This window comes from Sinocyclocheilus grahami, unplaced genomic scaffold, assembly GCF_001515645.1.
Source record: "Sinocyclocheilus grahami isolate Dianchi unplaced genomic scaffold, SAMN03320097.WGS_v1.1 scaffold543.1, whole genome shotgun sequence".
NCBI lineage: Eukaryota > Metazoa > Chordata > Actinopteri > Cypriniformes > Cyprinidae > Sinocyclocheilus > Sinocyclocheilus grahami.
Genome location: NW_015505722.1, coordinates 1,669,054 through 1,689,701, shown reverse-complemented (window position 1 = coordinate 1,689,701; position 20,648 = coordinate 1,669,054). Strand labels below are relative to the sequence as shown.

At 40.0% G+C, this 20,648-nt stretch overlaps 2 protein-coding genes across 2 annotated transcripts in view; both read left to right on the top strand.

The window, feature by feature from the left end:
* The window catches only part of spire2 (spire-type actin nucleation factor 2), a 38,058-nt gene extending 28,629 nt beyond the window's left edge, over positions 1–9,429 (top strand). Inside the window, exons 11-16 of the mRNA XM_016238607.1 lie at positions 5,867–5,982; positions 6,202–6,339; positions 6,434–6,501; positions 6,618–6,645; positions 7,036–7,127; positions 8,632–9,429. Of these exons, the coding sequence (XP_016094093.1) occupies positions 5,867–5,982; positions 6,202–6,339; positions 6,434–6,501; positions 6,618–6,645; positions 7,036–7,127; positions 8,632–8,869 (680 nt within the window). The 3' untranslated portion in view covers positions 8,870–9,429. The remainder of the gene's footprint in view (positions 1–5,866; positions 5,983–6,201; positions 6,340–6,433; positions 6,502–6,617; positions 6,646–7,035; positions 7,128–8,631) is intronic.
* A 1,235-nt stretch (positions 9,430–10,664) lies between these two features.
* Positions 10,665–20,155, top strand: sntb2 (syntrophin, beta 2). Its single transcript, XM_016238606.1, has 7 exons — positions 10,665–11,352; positions 13,905–14,106; positions 15,591–15,798; positions 16,921–17,063; positions 17,210–17,406; positions 18,542–18,720; positions 19,034–20,155. The coding sequence occupies exons 1-7, from the start codon at positions 10,821–10,823 to the stop codon at positions 19,124–19,126; spliced, it is 1,554 nt and encodes a 517-aa protein (XP_016094092.1). The 5' UTR covers positions 10,665–10,820; the 3' UTR covers positions 19,127–20,155.
* The last annotated feature ends 493 nt before the right edge of the window (positions 20,156–20,648 follow it).

The following is a 20,648-nucleotide window of genomic DNA, read 5'->3' as shown; positions in this document are numbered from 1 at the left end:
CCCCCCCCCCCCCATAGCTTCTGCCTTAGACAATGAACAGCTAACAGTCTGTTCACTGACTGTCTAATGTGTATTACACATAAAAATTGATCTAGCAACCTCTATCGAGTCATGTTTCCGTGTTGACACAGTGAGCACTTCTGAGAAAGAAATCGTTATGGGATTTTCACAAGGTTAGTTAAACTTTGAAAGAAATTCACAGTTTTGTTTGAGGTAATTAACAAGTTATCCAAAAGTCAAACTTTATATTTTGCTTTGTTTTTTGTGGAGTAGGAATCTTTACTTAATATATGAGGAACAGAGATTCTGATCACAAAGTCTATATAGTCAACATTTATTTTTTTGTGTTCTCAGTAAACCTGTTCACAAAGACTGACAGATAATCACACTCTTAAATGCAAACAGATTCAAAAGAAAACACATAAAAACAGACCTGTGGTATCTATACTTGTTAGCCAGACTATGTCTTGGTAGGTGGTTCTTGGCCATATCGGGCAACAAGTGTTGTCCAGCGTTTTTGGACTTTGGCAAGTGCCTTGTGTTGTCCTATGTAATGTTGAGTGTCTTTGAATGGTCTTGTCTAGGTGTTCTGTGGTCATCCTCATTAGTGTCTGGCACCGAGATGTACGGTCTTCGGGATTCAATAATTTTCCATTTTCTCCAGCCAGTTGGAGGTCTTTGGGCAACAATGATGTGGAGTTTGTGCACGCCACTCCTTTGAAGTACCTCTTTGTTAGTGAAATGATCATAATAGGATTTTCAGGATTTGGCATTTCTCTGCTGGAAGATGTCAAGCTTCTTGTTTATACCCGATGCAGCATTTAACACCTTCTTCCACACCTCCATTCCAGAAGATTACTCTGCCCAAATAGGGGAAACTCTCCACTTCCTCCAGCTGGTGTGATCTGACCACTATTACCCTGGTTTTGATCCATGGCATTTACAAACATGAACTTTGACTTCTCAATGGTTATCCTTAAGCCAATTTTATTTGATGTCCTGTCTAGGTCACTTGTTGCATTCTGCAGTTTCGTCTGGTTCTCCTCGATTAGGACGATGTCATTGGTGAATCCAAGTGGAACCCAAGCGGCCTTAGTCAGACCAATAGATGCCAGCCCCAACGTGTATCATGCACCACATGACATAGTCCAAGGCAATGGGGAAAAATAATGTGGATAGAATGCAGCCTTGCCTGACCCCAGTAACAATCTTGAAGATTTCTGTATAACCATTCTCAATCTCAACAGCTTGATCGCAGGTGCAGGTCTTTAAAATTGGTGATGAATAGTGCTGGCAATAATAAGAGTGCTGTCACAGTGTTATGAATTTGTATACTGCTTTTAAGAAGATGGGCAGTATTGCCTCTTGCGTTCAAACTTGTATATGTTGCACGGTAGTATAGAGTGGCTTTCTCTGTATTCCCACTTTTATAATCGTTGTGTAATGAGACATAGTGGGCATAGTTGGAACCCGAGTTGGCATCCAGGTCAGGAGAGTTAGCAACCAGGAGAGACACAGAGTTGGGCAGGGCAGGAACCAACACAACACGCACGACAAGACAAGACTCCAGATAAGACAACAGGAGAGACAAAAACAAGGGCAACAAAAAACTGGCAAAACAATGACTAAGGAAATATCAAATAACTAAATAACTAAAATAGAAAAAGAACAAAAGATATAAAAGAAATTGAACTTCTAAAGATAACCTAAACTAACTACAAAGGGAAAAGTTAAAAATATAAAGGATAAATGTCTAGACCCAAAAAAACAAAAAACAAAACAAAACCGAAAGTAAAAAATAAAAAAGAATTAACTTGACAAGATCAAAAACCTGAGAGAATAAATACAAGACTAGACTAAAACTTTAACTTGACAAGATCAAAAACCGAAGCGGATAAATACAAGACTAGACTAGTAAGATTCAAGTCACAAGACAAACCAGTAAACGCAAGAGGAAAAAACATCACTCTGGATCATCCTGTGGCTTCTTCTTGTTCAGATGCATTTGTGCAGGGCAGATGACGACTCTGTAGACTGAACTCCCTGGTTCTGCATGCTCTGGAACAGCTCACGGTCCTCCTGCTGGGCCTCCTGCTGCTCCCCTCCTGTCTGGCACTTTTTGAAGAAAATTATCAGACTCGTGGTCCTCGTGGTTCCAGTGCCGCAGTTGCTGAAGCACAGGGGTGATTGAGATTGAGGGGATTGCAAATGGATTTGGCAGAGGGGTTGGAGATGGGCATGGCCTTTTCTCTGCTTTCACCTGTTAGATCCACTGCTCCCGCTCAGGGTTTGGAAGCTCGCACTGCGGTTTCTTCCCCCTGGAGGGAGGGGCACTATGCTTCGCCTCTCTTCCTCTGAGGAGGTTGATGTGGCGAGCATGGAACAGAGTGAGACTGAGGAATCATCACCTCAGTCTGTTCAGTATGAGGAGCTGCTGGAGGTGGTGACTCGCGCTGTTGATAGGCTAAAGAGAGAGTGGCCAGCTGAGCAGCAGGAAGTTTGTCCTAAAAGTAAACTGGATGAGTATTTCCATTTTCTTCCCCGATCTTCACACTGAGGTGTCTAGGTCATAGGAAAGGCCGTATTCTGCTCTTCTCAATGTATCAAATTTCTGCAACATTTTGGGTCTGAAAGACAACGGCTAAGGCAGGATGCCACGGGTTGAACAGACCCTGGCTAGCTATCTGTCCCTGGAAGTGACATAATCCCTGAAGGTTCCAGTGCTACCTACCAAGCCCTTAAGATCCACTTTGGCTTAGGTGGGTAAGGCTTACACGGCAGCGGGTCAGGCTGGTGCTTGCCTGCACACTATGGCAGTGTTGCAGGCATACCAGGCTGACCTGTTAAAGGACTTGGATAGTGAGGACGGCTCAGAGGAAGTACAATAACTCCATCAGGGCACAAATCTGTCTCTCAGAGCCACCAAGGAAATGGCCAGAGTGATCGGCCGTTCCATGGCAGCCTTGATGGCCACAGAGAGACGCTTGTGTGAACCTGTCTGATATGAAAGAGAAGGACAGGTTCTTAGCTCCTAGATGCCCTGCTAGTCTCTTTGGGCCTCTTCGGCGACGCAGTGAGCTTTGTCGTTGAGAGGTTCCAGGAGTCTAGAAGGCAGGTGGTGGCATTCCAGTATTTTCTCCCTTGAAGATCCCGAGTCTCAGGGGTGGAACAGCCCCAGCCGTTGGGTAGCTCCTCATACAGGGCGCAGCAGAAAAGGAGTATCGCTTCCCGTGTACCCCCTCAAAAAGTTCAGGGGACGGGATGGCGCTTTCAGCCGAAGCAGCTCCTCATACAGGGCACAGCAGAAAAGGAGTATCACTTCCCGTGTACCCCCTCAAAAAGATCAAGGGATGGGATGGCGCTTTCAGCCAAAGCCTTCTAGAGAGAAGACAAATCTGAGGACTATTATTCTCTCTAAGAAGGCTTCGGCGAAGAGTTTCTGATGCTCAAGGCGCCAGGCTTCTGAGGACAGGCTCCTCTGGGAAAGAGCGGAGGACATCTCATCATTCGGTGCCCATCTCTCCTCATTGTCCTCCAAAGCAGTCAGATCGGTTGATCCTTGGCAGGTTTCTGCTTCAGGGCACCGAGCTGGCTGCTCAGATTACACCAGAAATCGATCTTGAGAGACTGGTTCCCTTAGTAGACTTTCTGGCAGCGTGGAGACTTCTGCCAAACGTCACATAATGGGTCCTGCAGACTGTAGAAAGGGGCTACAGAATCCAGTTTGGTTCTTGTTTCAACGGGGTTATCCCCACTCTATTGGGTCCCAATCAGGTTCTGGTAATGAGACAAGAAGTAGACACTCTCTTGAGGAAGGAGTCCATAGAACGTGTTCCTCCGGGTTCTACAGCTGATACTTCATTGTTCCGAAGAAGGATGGGGGGTTATGTCTGATTATAGCACCATCTGAACCGTTCTGTCAAAGCGTTCAAGTTCAAGATGCTGATGTTAAAACAAATCGTGACTCAAATCTGGTCCGAGGACTGGTTTGTCAACATAGATCTAAAGGACATGTACTTCCATGTTTCAATCCTTCCCAAACACAGGAAGTTCCTGAGGCAAAGCTTTCCAATATCGGATTCTTTCGTTCAGCCTAGCACTGCCATCCCGCACTTTCATCAAGTGTGTGGATGCAGTTCTATTTTCGCATCTTTCTCGCGCTAATCCAAAGGCATCACATGACCGCTCATTTACCGCGCAAGCCCGAGCCCGGCCCGAGCCCGTGTAAAATGATATAAATTAAGCCCGAACCCGACCGAACCCGTCGGGTCCCGTCGGGTCCTGTCGGGTTCGGGCAAAGATCTTCAGCTCTAGTTCTGGCTCCTCTCAGACTCCAGGGCATCTGCATTCTAAACTATATCAACGACTGGTTGATTCTGGCTCAATCAGAGCATATGGCAATTTGCATCGAGATGTCATCCTTTCTCATATGAAGGAGCTGGGGTTAATGCTAAACGCCAAGAAGAGTGTGCTTTCTCCAGTTCAGAGAACCACTTATCTTGGCGTGATGTGAGATTCTACAGCAATGCAGGCACGTTTGTCTCCTGCTCATATCAATTCGATTCTTGCGGCCGTGAACAGTATCAGACAAGGTCAGTCACTCACTGTGAAACAGTTTCAGAGACTAGTGGGTCAGATGGCAGCTGTGTCCAACATCATTCCTTTTGGCCTGCCGTACATGAGACCTTTGCAGTGGTGGCTCAGGACCAAAGGATTTTCCCCGAGGGGCAACCCGTTTCACTTGATCAAGGTCACGCGGCGATGCCTTCGTGCCATAATCATATAGAAGAAGCCTTTGCTTCCTGTCTCAAGGTCCTGTGCTGGGAGCTCTTTGTTGTTGTGTAACGATTATGACAGATGCTTCCCTCACGGGCTGGGGAGCGGTCATTATGAGACGCTCTGCCCAAAGTCTGTGGGAAGGTCACCATCTCATGTGGCACATAAATTGCCTGGAGATGCTGGCCGTGTTTTGGGCTCTAGAATGCTTCTGTCTTAGATGTGCGTGTAGTCTTTACACTAGACAGGCATTCGTCAGTATGGCGGAGTTGATATTCTCGTTCCCACAGCATTTCCGTCTTGAGTTCCTGAAGGGCAATGTCCCTAGGTTCTGTATGTAATCATGGTTCCCTGAAGGGAACGAGATGCTGCATTGCCTGCCATTTTTCCTGCATCCCTATGAGTGCTTGCTTCAACCTATCAGAAGCTGACGCTGTTTTCACCGGATGTGCTTTTATAGCTTCCTGGTCTCTCCATCACCCGCCTGTGACGTTTCGCTATTCTATTGGACTGATTTCACACATAGCATTTCCGACGCAGCCTCTCGTTCCCTTCGGGGAACCCTTGTCTGGTAACAGAACGACTTTTCAGCAAAGTTGTCTAATATCCAAAACCGGTGCTTTTTCTGGTACCCAAAACTGTATTAACAGTCTTCTATCATCAAAGAAGTTGACTGAGCAAAGCCAAAGAAGAGCAGAAGCAGACAAAGTGATGATGATAAAAAAGAGCAGAGTTCATTAAATATTCTTACTTGCATATGTTTCAATGCTCAGACTTAGTCTGACCAGCACAAATCCAACAAGCATTATTATACTACAAGCAATAGCAAAGGAAAATGACTGCTTCACAACAACATCCTGTGACATTAAAATGTGCTGTGGTCCCCCTTTTGACCTGTTTAGTAAATCTGGCCCTATATTAAAATAAAGAAAATTCCGTTTTCCTGTGTCAACACTAGTTGGAACTCAATTTGGTTAAAGTGAATAAAAAAAAAAAAAATATGGTGACAGATCAACACGTTCTTTCTGAATTGTTAAATAGAGATGCCTGACGGTTTTTCTCTCTTCTCTACTATTTTCTTTGTGTCCAGCCTCGTTTCCTGTGTTTGACAGGAAGCCCCCGTCCACCTGTCATTCTCAGAGCTCCGATGACAAACACAGTGATGGTGCTGCAGCATCTGGCGGACTTTGCAGACATCAGTGGATGGTCAGTGGTGTTAGTATTTATACCAACAAAGGCAATGTAGTGGGAAACATCTGTGACATGCTGTCGATTACCACAGACAATAATTTCCCTTCATTTCTTAAAATGAACAGGAAGTGTTTAACAAAACTTCCCCCATAAGTGGCCTGAATTATTGTAAACAGTTTTTTGTTGTTGTTTGTACAGGATCTGAGTCGTGTTCTTTATTTCCCTCACACACAGGAGGAATTCAGTCATCCAGTGGACAGTCTGGCCTTAACAGTGGATGAAGTCATCAACGTGCGCCGGATACTCATCAAGGCTGAGATGGAGAAATACATGCAGAACAAAGAGCTTTATAATAATCTGAAGAAAGGCAAGGTGTGAATAGCTGAATGGATCATATGATCAACATCAGTCCAGCAAGCCAAAGAAAACAGTGTTCATTTCTGTTTTGTTCATCTTTGTTTTTTAGATATGCTGCTGTTGTCGGATGAAGTTTCCACTGTTTTCATGGCCGTCCACGTGCCTCCTGTGTAAAAGGTCTTGATTTCATATTCATAAATATTTCCTGCAACATGTAAGATTAGCATTGTCTGATTCGCTGTTCTGAAGATTCATGTTAATCATCACAGTTAATGTGATTCTTTCTCTTTCAGGTCTGTTTGTAGCTCTTGTAGTGCAAAGGTACTAAATATTTATTTCATTTAAATCTCATGCAGCAATTTAGTAGTCGATAGTAATAATCCACGATATTTAATCCATGGTACAATAGAGTTGGATTGGACTCACAGCCTTAGACTTCATTTACAAATGATACGGGAAGCCCTTTCTCCTCCAAAAGTTGATAGATTTATTTATTATGCATGATTATATGGTTGACTGCATTCTGTTACATTATTATCCTGTTCCATTATTTCTATTATTATCTGTTCTCCTACCATCTGAGGACCAATGCTTTAGGGCTTCTTGTTTAATTTTTTCTGAAGTAATTCTCATTACACACTGCTATTTTAACAGTAGAAACAATGTAACAAACTCCACAAGTGATTTTGCTTTATTTTGCCCCTTTAACAGATGAAAATTCCTTACAAAAAGATGGCACACATTCCAGTGTACGCTGTGGGATTTCACAGCAGTGCGAAGAGTCACAAGAGTGAAGTCTATAAGTGAGTAAATATATGCTGTGTGTCTTAAATGACTAGTCACATTCCACACTGTCTGTGCTGGCCAGAACTTAACTTTGAAATTACACTGATTTCCTGTTGTTGTTGTGTTTTTTTATAATTACCTTACTAAATGTATCTGTGTTGTTGATAGTCAAATACCTAAATTTAAGTAGCTACTTCAATCACTAACCAATCACTATAGACTGTTACCAATAACATTTTAACAAAGTAAAAAAAAAAACAAGCTGCATCTGACATTATGGTTATTTACACAGGCGGTTTAATGTCGCTTAAAGCTGATATTTGCATTTAAAATGTACTTGCATAATGTAAATTGTAGTCAAATTGATCTTGTTTCTTGTTTTGATAAACTTTGCACTGTTATTAAACTGAACTGAATCAACTGACCTGAGCTGAATAATGACACTATCGTCTTTATAGAGATGCTTTACAGTTGAACTGAGTTTGTTTCATAACTGATGAACATTCAAACTGTTATTGATCTAAATTAAATCATCATTGAACTAAATAGAGCTGAATAGTGCCACTGTTGTCTGTAGAGCTGCACAGCTGAAATTGAATTAATTTCATAGTTGAGGAATTTTTGCAGCGCAGTTATTTTCCTGTTTATTAATGTGAAGCTGCATTTGAAACCATCTGTATTGTATAAGGTGCGATATAAATTTTTTATTGAACCATTCCCGGCGCCCGGACACACGACCTGGGGGGGCTTTAGGGGGGATCTTTGGTTTAACATCACGTAAATTCACCCATTTCTCCTGAAGTACATAAAAGCAAGTAATCGTTAAACTAGGAGAAGAATAGAGTGAACTTTATAGTTACCTAAACAACGTGTGCCTATATGAATAAAACATGGTGTCAGATTTTAATTGAAAGGATTATTATTGCGGATTTCCTTAGACACCAGTGTATTTAACAAACTCACAAACATCAGTGTGTATTTAACAAATGTCTTTTTTTGCTAGTAATTAATTTAAATGTCTGAAACCTAAAATAAATTTCATGTGGTTGAAAACACTGAATAGTGCCAGACAAAGCGTTTGAATTTAGCAGCGAATGTTCAAAATACATCGGTGATGGTCTGCATCGAATGGTTAAAATCAGCGTGTTTTGGGGGGTTGGAGGGGGTCAAATCAGATCCGAGGGGTGCCCCTCAGTTGAAATCGCGTTCAGTTTTGATTGCTTTCCCCCCTCCCCTTGACGCATAATCGTTACACAACAACAAAGAGCTCCCAGCACAGGACCTTGAGACAGGAAGCAAAGGCTTTCGTATTCTGGGGGTGGAGGGGTGGGTCCTTCAGATCATCGCAGTGAGGGCTTCAGAACACCCCCCTCCCCTTGACGCAGGGCCTGTATTGAACCCATAATTTGCTGTCATTATACAAAAGTTAAGCAGCTTTAGAAGATAATCACAATATCTTGTTTTTTAACATTGGAGAAAAAAAACTGTTGGAATAGCTCAAATCTCTCTGTTTGTCTGCAGGTCTTTGTGCTCTCTCTCCAGACACTCTGTGGAGGAAGAGTTTTCCCACCTGTACGCCGCAGGCTGCAACCTGAGAGATGTGTGCTCTGACTGCACAAAGTTTGTGGCTGATGTCATTTCTTCCAGTCGCAGGAGTTTGGACATCATCAACAACACACCAAAACGGAATAAAAGGACAACCTCGACATATCCACATGCCACATCACAACCACACGCTTTCAGTAGGAGCAGTAAATGAATGCATCAACTCCACCTCACACATCCTCGACACATACTCTACACAAAATCTATAGAAACTCTACAAGCATCCAGCTGGAATATTTGCCAGTGTTAGATGACAGAGATGTGAGTCACATGTGAATCATATCTGCCTTATCACCCTTTCCTGCACTATGTACATCTAATCACAACGTGTATAGGTTAAGGGATGCAATGCTTGAAGGCTAATGAAGAAAGACAATCCTTTTGCATCTTTTCTTGATTTTAGCTTGAATATAATGGTATATAACTGAGCCAGGACTGTCCATGCTTAGGAGACATCCTTATAAAGTACATCTGTAAATGCATATTTCTCGTATCTAATAGCAAATGCATTTTTATGCTTTGGGATTGGCTCTATTTCGCACCAGAGAGGGATGTAATTACCTTGGGACTGAGTCAGGCTGTTTTGTGATAGTAAAGGTCCGAATGAAGCTGATAATTGTATCTTATTCTCAGTAGACTGATGAAGTGGCCTTCTGATCCACATGTTTAACTCGCTCTTATTTTGTAAGGTCTGCAAGTCTGCAATAAAACCAATGCCACAAAACGACTGCTCTCTCCAGCATGTGATGTTTCCGTGGGTGTGTGGGTGCCATACTGTATTGTGTGATTATTATATATTATTATGTTATTAAAAATACTATATGGATGAAAAGATCAAAAACTGCCATGGCATCTTCAAACCATATTTTACCCCCAAACTAGAGGATTTTTTGGGGAATATTTTGCATAAAAAAATGAAAGGCTATTAAGATTTGTTAGCTTCCCTGCACACATACACAAGTCATACAAAAGCTTTTGCCTAATGGCAACTGTTATAAGTTACAAATGTGCTTTATTTAAAAGCTGAGGTGACCCATTTAGAGTATGAATAACACTTAAAAGCAAATGAGAATAGTCAGCATTGTTTACTGTGAGTCAATATTATTTAGAGCTGACACAAATGTGTTGTATTGATTTACCAAACATTTGACTTTAACACAATAAAGAGCTTAATTATAGATACAAATGGATAGTGATCATGATTGGCTTTTGGCTTTTATTATTTTAATTTTCTGCTACTTAAATATGTAATTAGATCCCTAATCTATAATAGAGAACATTAGATTATATAGATCAGTGAATTAAATATAAATATTTATGTACATCCAAATATTTATTTAATTAAAAAAGTTTTTTTAAACGGACCGTTCTGGCACTAAAAGTCGATTAAACGATCAGCCATTAAAGACACTGTGAACTTGTCAATATAATGTAGTTAGTCTGTGACAGACCTACTAATGTCTAATAAGTAATAAGTTGGTTTACAACTGTAATACATGTGTTTTAGGCTAATAATTAATTATATTGCTTGGGAGATTAATTGTTTATTTGGGTGCATCATTCATTCATTCAGTTGGACGCTAGTTATTTTATCTTATAGCTGTCTCTATCGTTTTATAAGAGATTAGATCTGTATCTAATTAATTATCAATGAGAGAGGCGGGGGGAAAAATCCCCTCCAAACAGCAAAAGTAAAGGGCACATAGTAAATAAAGCACTAAGTCTGTTACAGTGATTTTATCAGGGTTAAGCGGCATTGTGTTCGCCTTCGTTAACCTTGATTAAATCACGGCACAGCACGACCTCGAGCGGCTACCGTGGGCTTTTTTTCTGGAGAGGGAAGACATTTTAATTCCCCGCCCTCTCATGAATAATTAAGTACATACAAATATCATGGTTATCTCCGCGGGTCGATCTAAAGGATGTTTTTAATTTTACAGTATCTTCGTGCAGTGATCACAAATTCCAGCCGCTGCGGAAATATACCGATGTTTTAACTTATTTAACAGACATAAAATATTTTCCTCTTCCTTCCTCTGGGGAAATGCGCGTGTAAGTGGGTGTGTCGAGTGAGTTTAAACTTTATGATGAGTTAAAGTTTGATCATGGCCGTGTGGACCCGCGCGGAAAAACAGGGTCATCTGGACCTGCTGCTGAGTGATCGCTGGGTTCGGGTCTCCGCGGAACTCACACGGGACACTCTCACACTGACGGCGGAGGGCGAGCCGAGCGGGCCAGCGGGCTATTCGGAGCACAACTCGCATTTAAGAAATGGCGTTTCTAATGGCAACGAACAGAACCGAGATGTTTATCAGAACCGCGGGCAATACGACAGTCCGGGTCGGGTCAATGGGTCCGACTCGGAGTCCAGCGGTTATTGTGACCCGGAGGGGGTTCGGAGGGTCCGGATAGTCAAACAGGAGTCCGGCGGACTGGGGATCAGTATTAAAGGGGGACGGGAGAACCGTATGCCCATCCTCATATCAAAGATCTTCCCCGGTTTGGCGGCGGATCAGAGTCGAGCCCTTCGGGTCGGCGACGCGATCATGTCTGTCAACAGTAGCGACCTCCGCGATGCCACGCACGACGCGGCGGTGCAGGCGCTGAAGAAGGCTGGGAAGGAGGTGACGCTGGAGGGTAAGCCGATCACTCGAGCCGCGGGGATTCAACAGGCCCGCACAGAGCTCTGAACTTCACACTTAAAATAAACAGCGTGTATGTAATTGATAATGACACAACGTTAAAAACGTGCATGTTCAACACTATAAAGCGAGACTCAATAGGTTTTAGAATGTATTTAGTTATTGTATTATTGAGTTTAGACTGTTTTCATGTAGTAAACAAGTTCATTTGACATTTGCACTTTTTAAATATAACGTGGGTTGATATGGGGTGTGTTACATTAACATTTGAAAATCACTTGTACAAGTTATAAAACGAACTTAAGTTTGGATAGCAGTTTGATGCATGAATCTAGGTATTTTCTGATAATTAGAAGGTAATTTCTTTTGCTTCAATAGCAGACGTTCAGCAATGTCAGAAGTGAATGTGTGGGAATGGGATACAGGGAGATGGACGGAGGGAGAGACAGCTACTTTATTACTGTACTTTCTTGGGATACAGGGAGATGGACGGAGGGAGAGACAGCTACTTTATTACTGTACTTTCTTGGGATACAGGGAGATGGACGGAGGGAGAGACAGCTACTTTATTACTGTACTTTCTTGGCTAGCAAGCCAGTTTAGTTGGCAAGGCCCACTCTCTATGATCCAATTAATTCCCAGTTGACAAAATTAAATCCCGCCCTCCTTTCTTTCTTGCTTTCTTGTTTTCTTGATTGATTGATTGATGAAAACTTTTGTTTTTAGTACTGCCGAGTATTGACACATTAATTCCAATTCACAAGCTCTTAACTCGATTTCGATTACATATCAGTTAATTTAATCAGTGGCTGTCATCATATCTTGTATTCATGACAGATTTACTTAAATGCATTAAAAAATGAAGACATCACTAACGTGTTAAGTAAAAATAGAATTCATTTGTAATATTTCATTTATTTAGCAAATTGTTGTTCTCTACAGTTGTTTCCCCCCCCAGCTAACTATTGATTTAATCTATGGCCATTGAATAGCTTTTCTGAGGTAGCTGTAACATTTCATGATGCTTTACTGACTTTTTTCCAAGGTTGATGCACTGATTGAGCTATTACATGAGACATAATATATTTCAGTTATATGCCATCTGTTTATTTAATCTCTTTTCTGCTGTTAATTCGTGTTTATTTTGTGCTGTAACTAGTAATAAAGAGGAAGATGATCGGTTCATGTGCCGCTTGAACTGAGGCGGCTACAGAGATCTGTCACACCGCATTAAATATCTCTGTCCATTTTTATTGTTTGAAATTTGTGGTAAAATTACCAGAATTTGAAAGCAGAAAAGTAACAAAGTACAAAACTTATTGCGATTAATGGATGGGAGGCACTGGAGATTATGCCGCACATGTCTCATGTCTCGCGCGTACCACCACAGTGCAACACAGTGACACACATGTTGTTCTGCAGCACTGCTGAATCTCCTGCATTATGATCAGAGATCTGGAGGCTGACGTTCAGATATGTGGAGCAGTGTCTCATGAGATGGGCTCTGCTGACACATACATTATCCTCTGTGGCACCGGCCTAATTAAAATGAGAACTGAAGCAGTTTAATGGTCCTGGTGGATCTAATGAGATCTTTAAATGGCTCAGAAATGATCCCATGATATTGGCACAATATCAGTACAGCAATTTCTAGAATATTTCACTGGAGAACTGCACAGAGATATGCATTTATAAACCAATCCGTTCACTCTCTGGTGAAAGATTATTATAATCAGATGCTTGTCAGATGAGTGAAGCTTCTCAAGATGTTGTCAAATTATAGGTGAAGCAGCAGTGAGCGATTAAATCAGCCATGATTGGTGAAGCTGATAAGAACAGGATGCTGGTAAAGACCACAATTCTTCTGAGAGTGAAATTAAGAGCTATTCATTCAGCCATAATTAGCAGCTTGCATAGACATAACATTTATAACATGTTCAGTCTCAGTGGAGTAACCTGGTGTAAGGTGCCATGCTTTGCTTCTTGGGGTGAAATATTGGTAGTTTGTGAATCACCCTTTTAGGGTTTAAATAACCTTTGGGTTATTGGCCTGGATCTCAACCTTTAATGCACTGGGTATGACACTAATTGTGCTGAGAGTGATTTTATGATGGCTGAGGTCAGCCACACAAGTACTGTTGATTGCAACTAGACCTTACTGCTGCTTGATTTTATTTCATTGAAAGGCTTTTAATATGACCGTAGCGTTCAATAGTTCTTTATTTACTTACTTGCATATGTGAAGTAGCTTTCTTGCTGCTTAAAAATTATAAATTTTCATGAGAATATAACACTATTATTACACTAACACTACATTAACACTACTATTACTGAAAATATGTGATTTCTATTGCTGCAAATCACTGTCAGTGTGAATGCCTTAAAGGTAAAGACCACCCCAAAATGAAAATCCTTTCATCATTCATCATTTAACACACACACACACACACACACACACTGATCCTCATCAGTTAATGCAGGTTTTTTATTTTTTTTTAATGTTTCTGCTATTGAATTCTCAGTTAAGGCTGTATGTGTTGTGTGCAGTAAAGTACATCAGGGAGGTGTCTCCGCTCTTTAAGAAGTCCTCTATGAGTTCAGATCTGCCTTGGGATGGGCGTCTTCAGTCTCCAAACCTCAGCAGCGGCGACGAGTCGCCCAAGAGCAGTATAACCCGTGACAGAAAGGTCATCCCGCTCAAAATGAGCTTCATCAGCCGAAACCTCACCATGCCTGACCTGGAAAACAGGTGCGTGTGTGTGTGTGTGTATGTGTGAGATTTCTGAAGTAACCAAAGCTGCATTTTGTTGTTGAAGTTGACCGTGTTATTCTGCCGCGAAGACAGCAACTACATTTAGATTTGAATCTCATGAAAACATGTCCAGGTCCCCAAAATCAGCACTTGCTGTTAATTATTAATTCAACCAAATATTAACCAACATCTGAGATCTGAGACAAATTAACCCTGTAAGCCCTGAAGGCATTTTTGCCTCCCTGAAGGTGTTGACATACACACACATATTTTTTAAATACATTTTGTGGGGATAGCATAAAGTATCCAAAAGTTACAGCACTTTGGAACAAAAGAAGTCTTTTTGTTTAGCCCTTGACGGTTTTGAAATAGTTGTTTTCTAGTAGTAATGCCTCGCTCAAGATTAGTCAAAGCCCCAAACAATTATGCTTGTTTTATTCTACTCTGTGAGACCTTTCAAATGACATATGACACATGACTATCTGAGATGTTTTTGACATATTAGTGTACATGGCACAAAAACATATTTCATAAATTATGGGTTTTTTTTCTATTTATTAGCGAATAACTCCGCACTACTTAGGAGTTAATCAAAGTGGCCACATGCATTGTAAAGATCAGACTCTTTCAGAAGCTTTCAAATGACACCTATTGTGTTGATCAAGGCAGTGGCTTTGAAAAATATGGTTATTTTTTTTCTTCGTGGCACCCGTCGACGGTACACTCCGGTTTAGAGGGACTACTCAGCACTCGTTAAGAGTTGATGAAAATGGTTGGATACACTTGAAAGCTTTACATTCTAAGCTTTACAATGGTATCCAGTATATATATATATATATATATATATATACCTAGTTACATAAAAAAGTTATAAAAAGGTAGAATAGATGGAAACATGCTGGCTTTACCTTTTTACTTGCCAAGTGTTCAGTAAAGCTTTCCAACTTATTTATTCAATTCATAGGTTTAGATATTATTTACACACTGATTTTGGACTCATTTCAATCGTGAAAATCTGCTGTAAATAATGATGTGATATTTTCCACGATCAGAGCATGTTTCATGAAATGACAAGCATAAAAACCATGTGAAAGTTATAATGTGTGCCTTGATGTGGAATATCTTTAGGTCTAAATGACAGATTTTGGTGAGTTTGGGCTCTTTTTAATCAAGAGAATTTCCTAAAAATAATGTTCCACAACCTATGCGTGCTTCATGAAGTTATGAATGAAAACGCCACGTAAAAAAATAACTTTTATTTGTACACCTCGGGTTTAAAGGGATAAGTTGACAAACAATACAGCATTATGTTGATGATCATGATATTACAATAATGACAGTATCTGCTGATTACAGTCTAAAATGTTTTACTTATTTGAAAATGTAACTAACACTTCACTCATTACTTTAAAGAAATACTGATTATGTAGCGTGTTACTGGGAAGATGAATATTTTCAGTGATGCCTTTTGTTTGTTTCAGGTTGCTAGAGCTTCACTCTCCGGACGGCCAGCACACTGTAGTGCTGCGGTGTAAAGACGGGGCCTCTGCTCACTCCTGGTTCACGGCCATTCACACAAATGTTGCTGCCCTATTGCCACAGATGATGGACCACATCAACTCTTTCTTGTGCAATCCCAGCGCTAACACACACTGCACACTCAAACACATCGGCTGGCTGGCAGAGCAGGTATCTCACACACATGCACTCTGAGATCAAACACGCAGTTCTCAAAACATTTGAAGTAAAAGGGTCATTTTACAAAACGGGTGTCTTTTGTGACCCTCATTAACATATGCACAATAGCTGATGCAAACTGTGTTAAACTGTTAAATCAAAACTATATTTTAGGCTTATTAAAAGTAAATCATACCAGCATTCCAATCTCTTTATATATTCTTATGTAGTTTTATTAAAATAATCCATCAATTAAAAAAGTATACAAACCATATACTGTATATAAATAAATACATTGGTGCTGTGGAATAAAATCGAAATTAGCACAATGCAATATTGTCACTTAACTCAAGGTTTGAACATATTGATTTCCCAATTTTAATTAATCTTCATTTTAACGAACTCATATGAACTCTTAGAGTCCAAGAGCAGTCTTTTAGTCTATGCTTGTCTTCTGTTGGTGGGTGACTAGTTGTAACACAACCCCCCAATCATAATCCCAATAAGCTTTGCATTTTATGTAAACAAAGTCTCAGCTTTCAGATTTTGTCAGTTTTATAATAAAATATGTATTTGAATATTTTTACCTGTTAGTGATGTCTGAATTACTATATAATTATAAACTCTCATGAAAATAAGTTTTTATGACAGCCGCCGTTTAAATGTTTAGATTGCAATAACAAATTGGAGTAAAAAGTTAATTATATCATTATAAATTTTATATAAAAACTTTTCTTTTTTTTTTGTTACGCCTTATGCGCAATGTAAATGTTTTTATACAACTCCGTTTTTATTTGAGTGTTGGTTATTATATCTAAAAATGCTATTGAATTGAATAGTTTGGGCCCTGTTGTTAACGTTAATCTTTTAAACGATCAATTCAGTTTTATTTGTATAGCACTTTTCACAGTACACATTTTTTCAAAGCAGCTTTACAGAAAATCATGATGTTACTGTATATAACATTTTAATATCTTCATACCTTATAGTTGCATTTAGCAGATTAAATATACTGATTATGTTGAGCTATTCGATAATATAGATATGTTATTTAGTCATGACACATTTTTCCATCGCCATATGGAAATGGTATGGATTATGAATTGAAAGGCTGGTTGTTGTGTCTGTGTGCAGCTGGAGCTGGATGGTGGGCGGCATCAGTACAGACGAGTGCTCATGGCGCTCACAGAGAAAGACCTCCTGCTGTTCCAGTCAGTGCCGTGGACATACGAGAGCTGGTCCTCACCTCTCCTGACCCATCCACTGCTCGCTACACGGTCAAACTCTTACTTCAGTAAAGCTTTGTGCAGGCGTAATTTACTGCAAAAACAGCCCATTTGAAAAAATGAAATATAAGTTTGTGTTCCGAATAAACTCACACAGCTCTGTCTTTCGTGTTTCATGTATTTGTCTCTGTCTGCAGGCTGGTTCACTCGGGCAGCGTGCGCAGCTCTCCGGCTCTGGGTGCAGATCTGGTGTTCGCCACACGTACAGGCACAGGTCGAGGCATCGAGTCTCATGTGTTTCGTGTGGAGACACACTGGGATCTGTCCACATGGACACGTGCACTGGTGCAGGGCGGACATCTGGCTGCTGAGCTCATCAAAGAGGTGTCCATAGGTGTGTGTGTGTGAATATACAAAGAAGAAAATCTTCTCTTCGCTAAGACCCGTCTTAAAAACATTACTTATCAATCCTACCTTAGTAACCGTGGTCATGCCTGTATTATTATTATTAGACAGCTTGTATTGCTTCTACAGCTTGTAGAAGTCCTGTGTGTTTGAGTAGTCTGTGCATGAAATGAAAATTCACCCTGTCTATTTTCTAAATGCGTGTTATAGATCTTACTGTGAACAATAATAATAAAAAAAGACAAATTTTTAATCAGTGTATAATAGTGACACAAGCTACTCAAAGATGCAATCGTTTAATCTCTTTTCTAAATTTAAATAAGTTTAAAGGAATTCTAGATTTGGTATAGGTTATACATTCTCAGTTTTAGGTTTTTACATTTCTGTGGCAACAAAGTTGTACAATTTTCTACAGCTTTCCACGGAAAAGTTTAATAGGCATTCTTTTTTTTTCCCCAAACAAAATCGTTAACAAGCACATTGTTTATGCCTTGTGGCTACTATTGAAACAGCTGGACTTTTGCATTTTTGTTTTTGTCTTAAAGAAGGAGGCACAAGTGATAGTTAATTTTTGTGGTAATCAACATTGTATAAAACCAGTAGTGCACCTACATGGGTAAATCATTGTAATGTTCAAAAATGTTTCTTAATGGTTTACTGATGCTAACTAAATACTTCAAAGTACCATGTCTTTGCAATGAAATGATTCAGTTTGTAATCTCGCTACTGTGTAATTTACCAGTTTCTTTAAAGATAAACACCAGCTAGAATGCTTTGCAGTGTCACACCTTATGCCAGGTCTTGTAAGAGTAATATCCATTTACCAAGAATCGTGTTATTCACTGAAACGTCCAAATTCATTCCTGTTGGATGTTCTGTAAGACTTGTCTGAGTAACCGAGGGTCTTATTTAGTAAAGGGACAACTGAGTGGAAAAATGCTGGATTGAAAAACATTTTTTTCCCTCGCTCTGTGGTGTGTAACAATAGCTGGCTGGGGGAAATGCTGGAATTATTGCGTGCTTTCCTTCCTGAGTTCCAGCCAGCAAAGAAAACACAAAATCACATTAATTCACCTTCTTGTGGTTCGTATCCTTATATCCATTTGTCCGTCTGCGCTCCTCAGGCTGTGTGTTGAACAGACAGGAAGTGCGTCTGATCCTGCATTATGACAGAGGGTTCACTGTGAAGCGGGAATCTGGCGAATCCGTGCTCTTTCACTTCCCCTATGAGCGGCTCAAGATGTCCGCAGACGATGGAGTTAGGAATCTCTACCTGGACTTCGGTGCTCCAGAGGGCGAGATGGTAGGACCAATCAGACACACAGTACAGTATGATATTTACCTGTGTTGAAATGGACATGAAATTGTGGTCTTAATGAATGGAATTCTTTTTGGTCCTCCTGACATTACAAAACAATAGACCAACAGACTTGCACTCATTAAGGCCTCATTCATTTGTTCATTCATTCATTCATCTGTTTATTTTGTGTGGGTTGTCTCTAAAAAATGATGTAATTCCGAGCGAGTAGAAATGTAGTGTAATCATTAGTCAAAAGGTGGAGGATCCCTGTATAGTTTTCATAATAATCTGTGTTTCTATCTTTCTGTCTCCGCAGGTGTTTGAGCTTCACTCGGGGCCGAAGCCTGTGGTCTTTGTGCTTCATTCGTTTCTCTCAGCCAAACTGGCTCGTTTGGGACTGCTCACATAGGATCAACAGGAAATGATGGAGGTTCATTTATTTCATTGATTTATTGACAGCTAGTATTTTACTCAAGCAGTGTTTTCATAGATCTCTTCTAGCTAACACATTTGTTCAGTGGTTGTGTGTGCGTGTGGCTTTCTAAGGCGGAAAACAATCCCACTTTCCTCTGATCAGGAACACCTATCGTGCCTTCTCATCTAGAGCCAACAAGCTTTTACAGAAAATGTTCAGGCTTTGCAGAATAACCAAAATGAACATATTATTCTTGTATGTTTGTTTTTCATGTATCTCACCTGTATTTATGTTTGTATGTATTGCATGGCAAAGACTGTTACATCTGTGTGCTATAATCTTAATGAATATTTGGCAGACTGCCATTCCTGCAAATATGGAGAAAATGAAGCTTTAAATACATTCCCTTCATGACTGACCAAAAATAACCTCCTTAAAGTTAACTCTATAAGTTGTTGAATAGGATCGATTCATTCAAATAATATTTAGGATTTTTTTTTTTTTTTTATAAATATAGGAATGTTTTATTCGTTTATCTGTTCTCTGCATGTCATAAGAAATGTTTTTCCACATTTATGACCAAACCTGCTCCAGGCCTTGATTTTTTTTAATTTTGCTGTACGACATTAATGCTCCTTGATCAGCATTTGATGAGTATTTAGTTCTTATTACAGGCTTCCCACTGTCATAAAAAAAACTGGGAAATATCAGGGAATTTTAAAATTCTGATGTCCAGGCTTGGAAATGTGAAGGAAATGAATGAAAACGCATTATTATTAAATGCATCATGAGGAAAAAGCCCTATTTCTATAGTCGGTATACATTTTCTAGTTATCTGAAGAGCTTTGCTTTTTGTGAGTACAATCTTTATAAAAGGGCTTTAAATAATACTAATCCAGTTATCAGGCAAGACTGGAAACGTCATGGAAATTTATCGTTCAAAACGTGTGGGGACCATCATGTTATTAGCACTGATATGCGTTATTTCGTGGCGTGTATGTTTTATGTCTATCAGTATAGCATCAGTATATATTCTTTATTAACATTTAATAGTTTTATGTAAGGCATGTAATGCAAACTGAGTTTGAGCACAGGATCTATATGAACCCATCGCTTCACTCACAGACACCGTAGTTTAAGAGTTTGCAGATTGGGGCAGTACTGACATGCCCTCATAAGTATAATGCATTCGGAAACATGCACAGTGGAGGCAGTAGGTTCTTGTAGGAAAAGACTATGAACAATGTGACAATATATGGAGGTAATGACGTTTTGAAAGTGAGATTGTATGAACAGCATTTACTCATAACCATCGCTCAAGCAAGCTTAACAGAAGCAATATCTCTATATTTTAATATTTCTTATTTTAGCATAAGGGTCATTGCACAAATGAGATGGTTAGGTCCATTTAAAAAAAGCAAAAAAACATGTATATGCACAAGGACCACACATGCAACCTATTTGATGCGTTAAGTGCCCTTAAACTTTTATAGTCTCTTGTGCATACTAATATCAT